Source organism: Gavialis gangeticus, unplaced genomic scaffold (genome assembly GCF_001723915.1).
Source record: "Gavialis gangeticus isolate Ggan-Ray unplaced genomic scaffold, GavGan_comp1, whole genome shotgun sequence".
Taxonomy (NCBI): Eukaryota; Metazoa; Chordata; order Crocodylia; family Gavialidae; genus Gavialis; species Gavialis gangeticus.
This window is the reverse complement of record NW_017729027.1, coordinates 38,309,653-38,327,385: the sequence shown is the minus strand read 5'-3', so window position 1 is coordinate 38,327,385 and position 17,733 is coordinate 38,309,653. Positions and strand designations below refer to the sequence as shown.

At 40.8% G+C, this 17,733-nt stretch overlaps 2 protein-coding genes across 5 annotated transcripts in view; one reads left to right on the top strand and one right to left on the bottom strand.

Moving 5' to 3' along the window:
• The window catches only part of MCPH1 (microcephalin 1), a 269,106-nt gene that overhangs the window by 130,707 nt on the left and 120,666 nt on the right, over nt 1-17,733 (top strand). The window lies entirely within an intron of this gene.
• The window catches only part of ANGPT2 (angiopoietin 2), a 78,634-nt gene that overhangs the window by 33,246 nt on the left and 27,655 nt on the right, over nt 1-17,733 (bottom strand). For 2 of the 3 annotated variants that reach the window (XM_019520603.1, XM_019520602.1), the window contains exons 2-3: nt 9,416-9,571; nt 5,632-5,753 (exon numbers count right to left, since the gene is read on the bottom strand). In XM_019520603.1, coding sequence (XP_019376148.1) covers nt 5,632-5,753; nt 9,416-9,571 — 278 coding nt within the window. The remainder of the gene's footprint in view (nt 1-5,631; nt 5,754-9,415; nt 9,572-17,733) is intronic. The other variant, XM_019520604.1, reaches the window with a different exon arrangement.

Genomic DNA, 17,733 nt, shown 5'->3' with positions numbered 1-17,733 from the left:
TTTTCTTGTTTTTACTGTACTGATATTATGTGTGTATGGTCTTCCATCTCAAGAACTTTTTTTTCTAGAAGGCTAATAAAAATAATATAGTTAGGGTCTCAACAAAATATTTCTATGTTTATAGCTGACAAAAAAGAGTATTGAGCCTATTGCAAAAGTTTTTTCCATCTTGATAAAAACAGTTTTATTTTGATTTCTTCTGAAGATAACTTGCAGAGAAGGTTATACACGCGGTATGTAGAATGCTATGAGTTGCACTTAATTCAGTGTATGTTGAACATTAATAGATAAAGCTATGTATTAAATGTTTTTAAAAGATGAACACTGTTGTATCTTTTTCTGTTAGAAAAGAAGTAACACTTCTAGTATTTAGCTGAATTCTTCCATGTTTTAGTAAAGATATTGTGGTCTCTGGTCTGGTAACTGTAGTAGAAAAATATAGTGACATTTTAAAATTCAGTATTTATTTTGCTCCCATTGGGTAAAGATGCTTGTTTGTAGTAAGATGGTAGATACAACCTTCAGGGAGTACACACAAATATAGCAAGGCAACAGATACAAATGTCAAAACATCTCCCTAAATTTTTTTGAGTTAATGTTCTTTAAAAATTAAAAGTACTATACACATATGGTTCTCATTGAAAAAAAATGTCTTTGATGTAGGAGAAAACTCTCTGTTATTGCTACTTTTAGATTCCCCTGTAAATTATTTACTCTTACAAGTAAAATAGAACCCTGAGGTTTGACACTTATGCTTCATTCATGTTGGGAAATAATTTGTTCTGCCTCATAATGCCCCTTCAGGATGATTCCTTTAACAATGTGGGGATTTAAACTGGTTAAATAAAAATATGCCACCTTTGCTGCATATCAAGTAGGTATGGATACAGGAAGAATAATGGGTGTTTTTACTCCTAGGTCTCAGAAAATTGAAATTGTGGGAACTTGGGACATGACTAAGATCAGTCTGATGGACTAGATATGATAGAATGAGCTATTTGCATGATCTGATCATCAAAAAGCTATCCTATTACACAATAAAGTAGCAATAGTGAGCCTAAGATAATTTTGTATTTTAGTTACAAAGAAACAAATTTTCATTGGAATAGGTTAGATAGCAGATAGTCCTTTATTCCAACATCCAGTGGATAGATCTGGAATATCACTGTTTGCCTGCTGCCTAGGGTTACGCAAAATGACAATGTTTTGTTTTGTTTTGATTTTGGATTTGGCATTTCTGAGGGACAGTGATTCATTTCAGTGTTTCGGATTACTGTCCCGTTTCAATTTGACCAAATCTGTTTCTGAGTTTTGATGCTGTTTTGGCCATAGGCTATAATGGGGAATCATTAAAATGCCTATAACTTTGTAATTTCTTGCCTGATTCGGATGAAAATTGCAGAGGTGGTAGCCCCTTCTGAGGGCACAAAGCCCACCAAGTTTCAAGGACAGAGGTGCAGGGTTTTTTGTGAAATTGCACCTCAAACTGTTTAGAGCAAAACTAGTATCACTTGCTGGCAGCAGCAGCATACTGTCATCCCGTACGCATATCTGGAAGCTGCACCTCCAGGAGGAATCTGACATAGCCCTGCAGCCCTCCCAAGGGGTGCAGACCACTGGATCTGTGTGCAGGATGATAGCAGGCTGCCACTGCCAGCTGGGGCCAGTGCCATCACTAGGTTCTTCCTGGTGCTTGGCACAGGCTGCACCAGGGAGACTCGGGTGGTGGCGCTGGCCCCAGCCGGCAGCAGGAGCATGCTGTCATCTGCATGCTCCGCATCTGGTGAGAGTGGAGCTTTTAAAAAAAAAAAGCCATGCACTCAACAGCTCTGGCAGCGGCGATTAGGCGCTCTGAGAGCTTGTGGCAGAGCTCCCTCGCTCAGCGCGGGGCGGCGGCGATTTCTCTCCCCTCCTGGCACCCGCATGGCAGCTGTACCATCGCATGGGTACAGCGCAGCTGAACGGGGCGCCGCACACTGTCCCGGAGCTGGGGCACATTCACCTGTCAGCCGGAGCTCCTGGTTCAATTCCCCAGCTCTGATCATTCCTCCAGGTCTTCCCAGGGGACATGGCCCCCGGATCTGTGCAGGCTGCTGCTGCCAGCTGGGGAAATAGCCCATTGCCACCACGACCTGGGGAAATAGCCCATTGCAGCCTGCCATCATCCCACATCATCTGGGGGTCTGCACTGTCTGGGAAGAGCTGGGGGAAGTGATTGGGGAGCTGGGGAATCGAAGTGGGATTCCCCTAGCTCCTGGCTTGATTCCCCAGCTCTCTGTTCGATTCCCGAGCTGAATTCCCCAGCTTTCTGATCATTCCCTCAGCTCCTGAGGGGCACAGACCCCCGGATCTGTGTGCTGGGTTTTAGCAGGCTGCCGCTGCAGGCTGGGGCCAGTGGCAGCACCACAGTCTTCCCAGTGCTCAATGTGGGCTGCACCAAGTGGCTGCCACTGGCCACAGGGTACAGCAGGAGCCTGCTGAAACCCTGTACTCAGATCGGGCGGCTACACCGCCTAGGAAGAGCTGGGGAAATGATCAGAGACCTGGGGGAAGCAATCAGATAGCTGGGGAATTGAACCAGGAGCTACATGCCAATATCAGAGCAGTCTTTTCATGTTCTTTCCCCTCCCTTTTCTTAGTTTTTGTTTCCCTGCAAGACCGACTCCGAAACTGAAATTCTCTGGAACATTTCCAAAATGTTTCAGAGCCTTCTGATTCATTTTGGAGCTGTTTTGGAGGCTTCCGTTTCAATTTGGATTCAGTGTTTCACGTTCCAAAATGGCCCAAAACACCTCCAAAATGAAACAGCGGCCTAAATTTCATGCAGCCATACTGCTGCCTAGCCTTAAAGATGCCTAAACTTCAGTGCACATGAGTGTTTTATTTGAAAGTTCTGTTTCTACAGGTGCTCATTAGTAGTCTTGACAGGGCAGAGTAGATCAGTACCAGCCTGAAAAATCCAATCAGTTTTCAAAACCTAGGTGTTTCTCTACCAGTCTCCCCTGAAAATGTCAATCCAGTAGGCATTACCAGATCAGAGTCCATGAAAAATGTTCTAGGACCTCCACTTTCTTTTAAAACATGGCCATAAATGGCAGTTGAGGAAGCAAGTGGTTAGAGCACTTGCACAGAATGTGCAAAACCCAGGTTCAGCCCCCTCCTGTAAGAGGATTCAAGCCAGCATCTCCCTGGTGAGTTCCTTACTCACCAAGTTATTGGCTGTTTTGGGGAGAGCAAGAAGGAACAAAACTTATTACGTTCACAAATAGGGCAGTCACAGAGGGAGAGTCTCTGCTTCAAGGTAATTTTCTGCATATTATGTGCAACAGTTGTTGAAAAAAAGGTATAAGCCATCCTTAGAGAAGGCAGAGAAGTTGAGGTAAGCAAGGTGACTAAACTCCAGAGACAGGTAGGATTTTAAGACACACGTCCTGTCTTCAGCATTTCCTTACAGATAACTCTAGACAAGTCTCTGTTCAGAATGCAGACCTTAAAGCTGGTCCCTGCTCAGCCTGCAATTTGCTTAGGATCCAGTTCTGTATTGTGTAAGTCTTTCTGTGGCAAGGCACCTAACGCAGGGTTTTGCATTTCAATCTAGGAGCCACATTTCTGTAAGGTAAGTTTTGAAACACTGAGTGTTGCAGTGCCTGAATTCCATTTTAGATCTAGCCTTTAAGAGCCTACATCTCATTGAAAGCGAGTTCAGCTTGGACTCCTAAGTGCCAAGTTATTTTTGACAATTCAATATGGGTTGTTAAATAGCATGGTTTTTGAAAAAAAATTCCCTTAAGCCTTAAGATGACAAGAAAAGTACAGCAAAAGCTTTATTATCTGGCACCCATGGGGAATGGGGGGTGCCAGATAACAAAATTTGCCAGTTAATTGGGAGGCCCGAACAGACGTCTTTGCCTGTTCGGGCCGCCACTTCTCCTGCCATGTCAGGGCATTGCCACACACCTGCCGCATTGCCAACCTTCCCGCGGGACAGGGAGGCAGGCCCCACACAGCCTGCTATGCCCCAGGCCATGGGGGCTCAGCAGCATAGGATGCTTTGCCCCAGGTTGTGGGGGCTCGGCGAAACCAGAAGTGCCACGGTGGGCACTTCTGGTTTCACTTTTACTTTACAAGCCTGCATGCCAGTTAATAGAGCATGCCGGCTTGTAAGGTGCCAGTTAAGGCAGCTTTTACTATAGCCAACATCCACCTTCATGTGACAGTATCACATGGAACTGCGTAAGACAGTTTACACCAACATGTGGTTCACCTGTCTGGTCTTTTTAAGTGTGGATGTTATACTTGGCTGTAAGCCTCATACAGTAAGGCAGGCAGTCAAGCTTTTATGCCATAGCCTTGTCATTAGTTCAGAGATGACTGGCCACTTGGGGCATAGGATCCATCTGAATGACAGGGGCTGCAGGCTAACAACAGTTGCCCTCCTTGTATCTTGCTAAGTTATATTGAATAAAGTTGTGTCCTCTTTATCGAAACAAGTGTTCCAGCCTGTTTTTAAACTGCATGCTACTATGTATTGATAACTAATGTAACAAGAAAAAAATTGATCATGTGTATTCACAAAGGGAACTACTGTGAAATGGTAGCTGTCCTGTTTCCCCTTAAATGCAACATTTTGCTTGAAAAACAATGACATTAGATACATTACTGCCCTCATTTTGAGGGGGGGTTTTCCAGATAACATTCAGAGAGATGGAGCAGAGGGAAATGGGGGGACATTGGCTCTGTGTGATAATACTTTTATTTTAGTCCCAGTAATGCTTTTATCTTCATCCTAAAACAGACCTCTGAACTTTGGCGCATTTATGATTTCATGAAAACAGATGGTATTTCCTTTATTGATCACAGGGGAAAACTAATAATTTCCTATTTAAAAATGTTTGGGTAGTATACAGAGCAGAAAGCCCCCATTGAAACCAATCAGTTGCCCAGAATTAAGATTTCATTAAATTTTTGGCTAATTCTAATACTCTTACATATGAAAGTAAAGCAAAAGTGAGGAATTGTATTTACACAATACATTTACATTCTGAGGAACAAGAATTCTTGAATTAAACCCACCATTCATAATATAATCAGATTTACTAAATCTGTCATTAGGGCATAACAGAATTTCTGCTTCTACATATGCAGGTCTTCACTTTTTTTTTCTTTTGATAATGTTTTGCAGTTTTAGGGAGAGGGGGTTGAGGAGAGTTAATTTTATTGGGCAAGACCAATAGTTGGCTACAGCTAATTTATTTTACCTGATACTGCCAAGTATTGTTATTTTTATATTTTAAATCATTGGTTTCTAAATGCTATGATAAGTATGATCACAGGTCAATGGAAATCTGCAAGAAATGTAAAGCTTGACAGTGTTCCATTGGTCATAAAGTCTGGGAACCATTGTTTTAGACATTACATATGGTTCCAATTTTATTTTTGTTTGTTTTTCTCAGCTATATTGTCATTCTAGCTTTTTATGTTTATAAAATACAGGAGTGTAGCTTATTTCTTCATTAAGTAAGGATTTCTCAAATTGGTTGAAACAATTGTTTTCCCACAAGCAAATGCCTAAAACTGTTTAAAAAAAGACAATTTAGCAGAGTAATCTTTGGATAGGTACAGCAATATTACCTGTTTTTTTCTTGCAATTTGGTTATCTCATTGGTCTGATCTGAAATCTGCCTTTCTAACTTGTTTGTTGAGAGAGAATGTTCCAGAAGCTGAAGTTCCAGTCTTGTTGTCTGGTTTAACACCTACGTTTAAAAAAACAACAACAAACATATAGGCATCTCTGAAAATGGTGAAGTCTAATTTAACTGTACTTTTTAAACTCAGTGGTTATCACATATAGAAAGAAAATATTTGAAAAAAATAAGTATGCACAAACATGCATGCATACAGTACCAATTTGGGCATGAATGCATATAGTATTATTGTAAAAAATGCTCAGAATTATATTTGTGTAATGAACAAATAAACCTATAATACTGTGATTTATATTTCAAGTCATCTTGGGCAATGTTTTAATGGTGCACCATATTTGTGAATAACGTTCAAAATTACTTTGTCTTTAAGCTGTTGTCACATATTTTTTCCCTTTATATTTATTAGATAACAACATCAGTATCAGAAATTATGGTATTAGTTCATTAAAGAATAATTTCATATGCAATATATTTATTGTTCTGGTACTGAAATAAATGTCACATATATTAGTATAACCAGGTGAAATCACAGCCCCAGTGAAATCATTGATTTTTCTCTTTGAGAACAGTGGTGCCAGTGAACTTAGGAAATATATTTTTTAATGTTTGAATTAGATGAAGTGTTTACCAAACACATTTTTTGCTATACTCACTTGACAGTTTCAGTTCTGAGAAGGAAATAATTTACACAAATCCCCTTTTTACGCCAAAGTTCTATCAGTTAATGCAGAAACAATGATATCATTTGAAGTGGGAGATGACTTTGACTTGCATTACATTTTGATGCATGTTCTCTAGAAAACATTTTTTCATTGTGTCAAAACAGCTTTTTTAATTCATCAGAATTTGGCTTTAGTAGACAGGAAGAATTGATTAGTCACATCCTTTGTGTTAAACAGTCATTCAGGACATGATTTCACACTGAGGTGTAATTGAAAATTATTGCCAAAGTTAAGTGTCCTTGAGACAGCAATTGTTTGGTTAATTTCCTTATGTTGTTCATTAAGCCCTTAACCTGGTCACCAGTAATTTCAGGGAGCAAAAGAAGGTTCCAGTAATAATATTCTTCCTAAACAAAAACTACAGGTAAAGTCCAGAAAGACTTTGCTTTGAAAGAATAAATATATTTCTCTTTTAGCTTATCAAAAAAACCCCCATAAAAGCCCACTGAGCCTCTTCAAAAAAAATGGTGCTTTTTAATGATAAAACTGTAAAGGTAGATTCAAGATGTTTGTGTTTATTTCTCCAGAGTGCAGTGTGTGCACATGTGCCTGGCAGTTCTTCACGCTGAGTTGGGGCAGAGTAGCCCGGGCCGGCAGGTGGCCTGGGGGAGTCACCCCAGACTCTGAGTGGCAGTGTCAGGGATGGCTAGGGCACGAGGGTGCCACAGTGCAGGGCTAGCCAACAGGTAGCCCCTGCACTATAGCACCTTTGTACCCCAGCCAGCCACGATCACCATCTACATGTGTGTTTTGGTGCACTTAATAACTCTGCTGTAGGGTAGTACTTGTCCTACTGGTACTATCCTACAATGGAGTTAATTAATTTACTGCACCCTAATGTGGGTGCATGTGTAGATGGTGACACTTTTTACTGTGGAGCTAATTCATCAATACTGCAGTAAAGTACATGTGTAGAAACACCCAGTGTCAACCACGTACATTCTATAGATGCAGAATGACTTACGTAACAAGTTGTGTAGTAAAGATTTTAGTTAATATTTATACAATATTTTGAACACGTAAAACATCAAATGCTATATATTATTTTAGTATCTGTTCAAGAATCTTCTCACCAGGATAAGAGAAACCTACAGAATACACATTTTCTTTCAATTAGACTTATCATTAATTTGAAGAGTAGGATATATCAACACTTTTTTGTTTGCTGAGGCATTAAAAAAATCAGTCACTGAAAAAGCTGCCTGCCAAGCAGACATTTAAATGCTTTTCAGTTAAAGCAATTATAAAGGATCTGCTTTTTTAAATTCATTTTTTAATAACTTGTGTCACATACTATGTGTAAAGGGAATGAAGTGTCAAGATTTATCTTTTGTTTTGGATAATTAACTTGTTTAGCTACAAACTAGTCATTTGATTTTGAGGCTTCTAACCAATGCTGGAATTCTGGAAAGTTTTTCGTGTCATACTATGGGAACTTTTAATTTCCTTTAAGGAACCACAATTGAAGTGGAACTTTCACATTGAAGTCAACTTGAAAAAATGTTGCAATTTACTTTTCCAGTAGCTTCATAATTCCTCAGCCTTTCTCCCACTCATTTCATCTCCTTTTGATTTATCCCTCCATGAAATCATAATGATATACTCATTACAGTAGTGCCTTAACATAGAAATGACTACTATTATCCCACTGCAGCATCTGTAGGAAGAGAATGAGTTTTCAAGAAAATGCTAAGGATAAGTACAGACAGTCAAAAAGCCCAAAGCTGAATCAATTGAATCTTTCAGGTTAGTCTAAGCTGCAAAAATTGAACCAATAACCAATAAGCAGGTGAACAGACATTCACTTTTGATACCAGAAATGCAGCCACATGTCTGCAGTGGCCCAGGCAAGATGCCAGGGGATGCTAGAGCATGCCTCCCTGCTCTGCTGGAGCAGACGGCTTAGGTCAAAGCTATGCTGCCCACCCTGTAAGGGGGGAGTGCAGAGGTTTGTGGGGAAGGTTAAAAACATTCCTGGGATGCTGAGGAAATGTGAGTTAACTTGAATATGGAGGTGATCTGGGACAGAAATTCAATAAACTGATTTAACATAAATCAGCTAAGTCTGATATTACATCCCTCCAGGTTTATCTTAAGTCAGTTTTGGCCATTTTGAAAGCAGTTTACGTGTACTGAACTTCTGTTGTGTTGCAGGTCTTCAATCATTTATACTGGCTTATGTGTAATTTCTGCCCCTAGCCTAAGGGTGCTGAGAGATGAGATGGGAGGAAAGCAGCGCTTTACCAGAAGAGGAATCAAGTCAGTTTGACCTGTCTCCCCAGTGTCTGTATAGCTCAGGTGCTTCAGCAGGGCTTTTTGGTGCTTTTGTCTAGTACCTGATTCAATCAATTAGATTAAATTAGATAAAAGCACCAAAAAGCCCCGCTGAAGCACCTGAGCTATACAGATGCTGGGCAAGTCGGGTAAACTGATGTGATTTCTCTTCTGGGCATGCACTGTATTTGTTGCAGTGGCATACCGAGCTGAAAGTAAAGTGCTGTTTTGTTTTGTTTAGATTTTATTTTTTCCGTGTATGCAAGACCCTAACTGGTGATGACTATTAGGCCAACCACTTAGAGCAGAGTCAGGATAGAAAGAAGCCATGAAATCCCATTTTAGATATCACTCACTTAGTTAAGGCTTGGGCATGTATTGATATTTTAGTTATTTACTTAAGAAAAATATGACTGACATTTGAAAGTTCCTTGCTAAAACAACGTTCTTCAAGAACCTGCTGCAGTTCCCATTGAAGTCAATGGGAATCTTTTTATTGATTTTTTGGTGGTCTTGGCATGAGGCTCTAGATCAGCAAATATTAATATCCTCTTAGGCTATGATACAGCTGTGAATTAACCTGCTTGTCTTGTAACCCTTGAATTATAATCTCATTGCTGCTTTATGGAATTGTAAAACTGTGCTTCACTGTGTTACATGTCATGGCAGCTCTTTGGGGGTCAGATGCATTTTTTTAAGAAATTCATTACTTACTTGTGCTTCAACATCTGTTAATTTGCGGGTCTGTTCAGCTGTTTGGTTTAATAGGTTTGTGCCTATTTCAATCATTACTGCAGTCTGGTTCTGCACTGCGTTTTGCTGGATCTCTACTATTTCTTTCTTCATATTGTCTTGGATGTAATTCTCAAGCTACGTGGGGAAGGAAAGAGAGAAGATAGTTGCATTCCTTAAAAGTGTGTGGGGGGTTTAAGAGTACAATCAGCATGCTGGCAAGCTTGCTAGATAAATCTGCTCTCAGGTCTTGGCTATGATACTCTTTTTTTTTGAAGAATTTCCCAACATTGTTAACACCAGGTCAGCTCCACCAGCGGGAGCACAAACAAAGGCAAGGAACTTGTGGGTAACCGTTGTAACCCCTGTTCTGGACAGGCTTAGAAGAAACATTGGTTTAAATACTGGCAATCCTTTAGAACCTAGTCTATGCTAGCACTCCCACGATTGTTACCACCAGAGGAGCTGTGCAAACAGTAGCAATGATGAGATTTTTTTTTCCTTAAGACAAAGGCCTAAGAGTTTAGTCACCTTCCTGTATCAGGACTTCAGAAATATTTTCAGCAGCTTTCTTTTACTCACACAATTAAAATTCAAAGAAGCTTGATATGATGTATATATAAACCAAAGAGCTGTAACAGTAAGGCAAACCATTTTCCTGACTCTAAACACCTCATTTGTAGAAGTGTAAAAGCAGCTGAAAAACCTTTAATTCTGAAATTACTCTCCTGACCAAACAGATTTTAAAGGGATTTATTAGTTTCTGTAACGAACAGAGCATGCAAATGATTTCAAGGAACTGACCAGAGGTGAGGAAAGGTTCACTTAGATTGAAACCCTTCATGTCGCTGAATTGCCTGAAATCAGTTTGATTTTTCCCTAAATTTATTCAGTAATTCTCTGACTAATTTATGCAAATAACTCATGGACTATAACTTGTTCATGAGCAATTTTCTGCAAGTATTTTAAAATTTTGAGTTTTTCAATATATTTGCTTCTTTATAGGAGTAAATCTTGTAGACTAAGCCTTCCACCCAAAACAAAAATATATGCACATTTCTTTTGGTATGTTAGGGCTCGCTTTCAGCTCTTGGATAGTTTTACTGATGTCAAAAGAATTATTAATACATTTAAAGTTGGGCAGCTGCTCAAGCATCTTACTAAATTGCAGTCTTATTTACTGAAATAGTCATATAAAGTGTGTAAGCTGAGTGAAACAAACTTATTTTTCAGTGTGCCTTAATAATTTGTCTAGTGTTGAAAGTTTTTAAAAACTGGGATTTAATCAAATTATATTCAGAATCTAAAAGTAGTTTATTTTATCTATTATTATTGAGTTAGAATTTGCAAAATAAAATTTATCACCCTGAAGGTTCAAACCATCTGCCTTTAATTTGACCTTTAAGAATGAAAAATCTGACCTTTTTTTTAAAAAAAAGAGGAATCCAAATTAAAGGAATATGAAATATTAGTTATTATACATTTTTGTATGCTTCCTTGTTTGCCTTTGTAATTTTATAGACCTGAGTTTAAAATTAAAACTATATTTTCGACTCAATTAATGAGTTTCCTTTGGAATCCAACAGACATTTAAAAATTCCATTCTGGAGGCTGCATAGCTTATTTAAAACCCTTGGAATCTTATAGCTGCAAGGGTAAATGGAGTCTTTGCAAAGCTATAGATTTCTAATGTGCTATACCAACTATAGAATTTTTTTTTTTCAAATTTTGAGGAATGTAAAATGTAAAGGGATAAAATAATTTTAAAACGTCTTTGTTAAGAACTGAGAGCTATTGGACTCTTTTTGAAAATTATGACAGGAACAAATAGAAGTCAGCATATCCAAACTGCTTTCCAAAATTTCAGGAACCCATACAGTGTAGGGCATTGAGGAAGAATGAATTTTAAAAAAATCTGTTTGCAGAAAGGTCTCATTTTTTTCCAATACTTTGTAATTTTTAAAAAAATCTTTTCTTCTTTTCTGCATTACTCCTGCTTGTAGTGATCTAATATGTGGTTGGATGATAGGTTTTTCTTTCTGGACTTTTGGCACAAATGTTGCTGTCTGTGCAGCACCTTACTAAGTATCAGTATTTGTTCTGAGAGCTTAAATAAACATTCCCTCTTGCAGAAAAAAAATATAGGAGAGAGCTGGGTGGCTTAACAAAACCTCCTGTGATCAAATATATTGCTTTCACAGATTGTCTTTGAGAATAGCATAATGAATACCAGACCTGCTGATAAAAAATGTTATGGTGTAGTCATGCTGGTTAGGTGATTGATTTGATATATTTTTATGCCGCAGACATTATTCTCTAGCAGAAGCCCTAACATATTAGTTACATCAACAGTAAAGGGCACTTGTTCGTATAACATTTCTCTGATGTCTGGGATGGACATTGCATAAACTGGTTTGAGCCAAATCAGTTAAGTCTGATACTACATTCAACCAGGTTTATCTCAAACCGGTTTCAGCCATTTTCGAACTGGTTTAATTGCACTGAACATCTGTTCTGTTACAGGTTTAAACAAGTTTCTGATCACTTAAACTGGTTTATGTTTAATGTCTGCCCCTAACCTGAGAAACCAGAATAAACTACATCAGCAAAAAGCAGCATTGAATAGTAAACCAGTAAACCTTTTGTGATTAGGTCTACGTCAGTGTTTCCTAACCTAAAATTGTTAAAAACAACAGATCTCCCAATCCGCACTGGCCTTTCTAAGAAGAAGTACCCTCTTTAGTCTGAAACAGAGAAACTGGAAATATATGTGGCTAAAGCAGGGATGAGGCCTCTATCTGTAAAAGCAGTACATTCAGAAAACTCCAGTTACCCTTAGGTAATTTTTTTGCCTTTTGTGAAATTGATCTTATTGATCCTGTACCTACAAACTAGTGAACAGTGAATCTCTAACACAAGGAGGGCTGCAGAATAAATTAGTCTAATGCTGCTTTCCCAAAGTGAGTATCCAACCTGGCCTCTGTCGTAGAATAGTAATACAAGTAGATACCTTGCAGATACTACATTTGGGAGCTTTTCCAAGGTAAGACTTCTTGTTACAATAGCTTTGGAATCATCTAGGATTCAGAAGAAACATGCTATAACTTGATGCATATTTACAAACAGGATAATGGATAACAATTACTAAGTACTGACAAAATAATTGGAATTAAGCTACTTAAAATGCAAAGCCAGCAAACCATAACTGCAAGACAGGAAATGAGGGAACAGGTTGATGCATCTCTGATACGAAAAGTTATCTAAAATGAAATATTTGTACCTCACTTAAATTAATTGTTTTAACTATCTAAAAGCTGGGCAGATTGCTACTCAGCTTCAGGGAAATAAGAAAAAAGTCTTACTGTTTAATTCACTGTTACACTATTCAGCAACAGAGATCTGTCTTCTCATTGGCAAAACTAACACACTACCATTTCTATTGACACAGATATTTTCACCCTAAATACCACCCCAGTGAGCAACCCGTTTTTCTTTCGTGCCTCACAAAGAAATTGCTTTCAAAGAGTGACAAATAAAATGATAGTCTGGATTAAGAACATTGTACATATACAAACACATTGTTAAATAAACTCCAGAAATGTTTTTTTTATCATTTGGTTCAAACCAACAGTTTTTCACCAGAGTAGTCAAAATTGCAACATAGCTTTTTTATTAATAGATTCCAGCATTTTCCCTGTAGCTTGATACACTACATTGCACTGAAGCAGAGACTTCAGCCCAGCACTGGTATGACCTAATGCAGGGGTATCAAACAGGCTGGATCCTGTCCATGGACCTGTCTCATCTGGCTCACAGGTCATAGTAGGACGAGGAATTACAGTGTGAGACAAGCAAGGGCAGGTCTGCCACCTAAGTCTGGGACATGGAGTAACAAGTATGTTGGTTACTCCATTGGGTAGGAGGGGGTGAGTAATAGCTGTATTAACCTCCGTGTCCCCTGCCACTGTTTTCCAGATTTGACCTTTGAGAAGGATTGTGAGAAGCCCTGCAGTCTGGATTCTCCCCACAAGGAGCCCCACAGTCTAGATCTGGCCTGCAAGGAATGCTCCAGATCTGGTCCAGATCTGGCCCACGGGTTGGGGCAAGGCAGGGGTGGGTTTGACACCCCGATCTAATGGTTTCAATATAAGCTTTTATCCTCAGACCCTGTACCTGCTGCATATTACAGTTTTAAAAAGCAGTAAGTCAGCACCTGAGCATCTAAGTGTTCTAAGGGCTGTCAAATTTGAAGTAGATGCACTGCTAACAAAACTAGCAGTGTCTCATTAAAAATAGCCACTGCTATAGAGGACTGGAGACTAGCATGATTAATGTTATTTAAAAACAAAAATGTAGACATAATTTTTGTGCATGAACCACTTGTTGGATTTTAAATAAATATCAATCTGGATGTAGGACCTGGGCCTTATAGACCTAAAGCAAAGACCTCTGCTCAGTATGCATCTGTGTTTGAAAAGAAAAACAAGATACTGAGAATACATTAGGAAGGAGGTAATTCATATGGCAAAGCCTTTTACAATGATTCTGTATAGATCAGTGGTGTGTGTAGTACAGGCCTCCTCAATTCAAAAAGGACATTGCAGAAATACAGAAAGTTCATAGACAAACTATTAGAAAGCTCAGAGACGTATTTTTTTTGTATGAAGAGAGGTAGAAAAGATTGTGATGATCTTAGGAAACAAAGAAAAAGAGCAATTGTGTAAAAGTAAATAGAAGGTAAAGAACAGGTGAACTAGAACCTTTTTGCTCCTTGTATCAATACAAAAAATACCTTTCAAGCAATTAAGAGGCCAAACAGGTAATGTCTGCCCCTAAAATAATTGTGGAATGGATATTAAACACCAATGTTTCAGTGTTTGAGCCTCAATGCCAATCTACCAGCCATGAGGATGAGCCATAAATCACTCCTGAAAATTAGAACTAAGTTTCATAAATTACACAAAAGCAAGGTTTTTTTGTGGTATCGTTAATTGTAGCCTGAGGAAGGGACTTGATGCCCAGAAGCTTATCCAGCAGCTCTCCCAACTATACAGTTGCTCTAATAAAAGATATCACAAAAACTCCTTGCCTCTTGGACATTTCCTGAACTATCATGACCACAACACTCCAGAGCAACTACTAAAGTACGTAAGCACTTTAAAATTTTTTAGCCATTGTCACTATCCCCCAAACCAAAGTTTATAAGCATAGTGAAATGAGCAACAACTAGACTTGACATGCAAAACAGTTAAGATACGTAAATGCACCCCAACAAGTGTAACTCAATCCTGTTGTGAAACTATGCTAACTCAGTGTTTACAATTTAAGGGACTTTGATGTTCCTGGTGCAGATTCAGTAGTACAGATGTATTTGTTTGCATGACCAATGTGCACATTTTCATATCTTAACATGCTTTCATTTTTTTGCAGTGTAAGAATCTGGAATTCTGACTGTATAATGCTTGATTTTGCATATAATTAGCATCCCTCTTTGTGTTACCCTAAATTCCTGAGATGTTCTCTCAACTCCATTTTTTACATACTTTACTGCTATCTTTTTGGCCTTTTTAAATTTAGAGTATTCAGCAAGAAATTCTGAGCATGTCATCACATGATATATCTAATGATTTGAAGATATAAAGTATCAACACACAAACTGTTTTATAACATTTACAGCCAGATTTACTGATGTACACTGGCTGCTTTATTGTACTCCGGAGCAACATGAAGCTGCCAGAGCATGCTGGCTGGTTAAGCTGAGTTTGTGGCTACTTTGCTTTACTGCAGTGGAACTCAACTTTCTAGAGAGGCAAGCTGCATGCGTGTGACCTAGCCATACCATGGGCCACCACTCCCCTCCAGTGGGGGAGAGAGGGGCTGCCAGTGTCAGAGGGAGAGGAGAAAGAGAGTTTACCTCTAGGCAGTGTAGGGGGTCAGTGGCACAGCGCATGGTGAGGAAGGGGATATGCTAGAACAAGCTGCTTGCTGCTGTACCCCCTGCCCCTGCTGCAGGCTGGATCCAGCATATGGGCTATAGGTTGAGTGCCACTGCTTTACTGGATTCATACAAAGCTACATGACAAACTTTAATTGGTGAGCCCTATCATATAGTCTCTTCCATAAACTCATCCAGTTCAGTCTTTGGGGCTAAGTACAGACTGTCAAAAAGGCTGAAGCAAAATTGATCCAGTCTTTCCAGGTTTCTCTAAGCTGTGTAGCTTGGACCAATAATGAACTGAACTCATGTTTAAATTTTACCTGAGAAAGGCAGGTGGAGACCTGCACTAGCCCAGGCCAGAAGGCACATAGCACTTAAGCAGCCTATATGCCAGCCATTGCAGAGTCCAGACTAGCCAAGCAGTCTGGGCTCTGTAATGATTGACTGCCCAGCACATACCTCCAATCCCTTACTGATCCCCTCCAGGGGGGGGAGGGAAGGAGCCGCCATCCCAGTGCCAGCCCCCAACTCAGGGCCCCGCCCATGGGGTGGGGAGGCTCATACCTCAGGGGGTTTCCTCCAGCCCAGGGCTACCCTACCACAGAGATCCCCACATCCCCTCTCCCCTGTACAACTATGGCTGCTTATCTCAGTCACTGCCACAGAAAAGAGGAGGAGGGAATACCCCCAAGCCGATCCCACACCCACACAGCCAGGAATGGGGACATGGGGAGCATTACAGAGGATTTCCTCTCGCCCAGCCTAGAGTCCCTCGGCCTGGGGCTGCCTTGGCTTGCGGAGTATTGTGGCTTGCAGCTTGGCTTCTCTGCTGCCACAGGTGCTAGAGGCAGGGAAGGGAGAAGGGGATAGAGAGGGATTCCCCTTGAGGCAGGGAAGCCCCAGGCTGGGAAATCCCATGTCTCTCCATCCCTCGCCACATGGATGTGGAATCGGCATTAGAGAATCCCCCTCCCCTCCCTCCTAAAGCAGTAGCTGAGCTGACCTGCCCCCTCCCCTCTACCCCCCCATGTAGGCAATGGGGGCTTCCCCATGGCACAGGGTTTCTCCTGGGACAGAGCAGCCCCTGGCTGGGGGACCCCAGGCTAAACCATGGGAAGCCCCCAAAGGCACGGGAGTCCACCCGTACCCTCATGCCCAGCTGTGCGGGTAGGCACCTAGCCCAGGAGAATGCTTCTGCCCTGCCACCTGCCCCAGCAGCAGCACAGGGGGAGGGGAAGTAGGAGGGGGACATTCCCCAGTATGGGGCTTTCCTAGGGCAGGGCAGCCCCCAGCTGGCCTGGGGCAAGTCCCCTGAGGCACAGGGCTTCCCCAGTGCCCCCATGCCTTGCTGCGTAGGCAGACATCTGATCCAGGGGAATGTTCCCCCTCTCCCATCCATAGTAGCAGTGGAGTAGGAGGGTGTTGTGAGGGTTCCCCTCAGCTCCCCATGGCAGGACAGACTAGGCCTCATTGGCCAGGGTTGGGGAATTCTGTTCTTCCGCCTCCCCCTCAATACCCTGCAGAGCTAACAGGTGCAGGCAGGACACAAACTGGGGAGCAGAAGCACAGGTTTTGGTGTCTCAGCTCTGTGACAGCCCAGAGGTGGGGCCAGTGAGGTGCTGCTCTGGAGCAGCGGAATGTGAGCCATGTTCCAGCAGATCACCCTTTGAGGGAGGTGGCACAGTGGTGAAAAGCATCCTGGGATATGGGGGGGCTGAGAGGGACTTGATCTGGGAGGGGATCTAGGACAGAAGTTCAGTAGGCAGTTTTAACCTAAGTCTGATGCCACATCCATCCAGGTTTATCTTAAACCAGGTTTGGCCATAGGGTCTGTGTGCACTGAACTTCTGTTCTGTTACAGAATTAAACAGTTTTTGATCACTTATATAGGTTTCTGTACAATTGCTGTCCCTAAACTAAGAGATTCAGGTTCTTTTCCCCACTGCTTTACTTGGAAGACCATTCCAAAACTTTACTATTCTGACAGAAATCATCTTACAACTTCCAATTTGCAGGCTAATGTCCAATGAAGTAGGTTGTTGCCTATGAAATGGCTCATTGCACCACTTAGTCTCTGTGGTTACACATATAATTAGAGACCTTTCAAAACAGCAGCAGCTGTTGCTTTTGAATTGTTGTGTGTGAACAAGCTGAGAAAAATCCAAGTATAGCAAACCCACTTCGACTTTAACCTAGGACGAAGCTGTGTTAAAGTGCCCTGCCTTCTACCTGGCTTCAGACTACCATAGCTAACCACCTCACTATTCTGAATGTATCTATGCAGTTTGTAACAGCATGATCTTGAGCTGGTTTTGTATTTCATCCTAAAAATCTCTTCTCCATCTCTAATATTCACCTCATG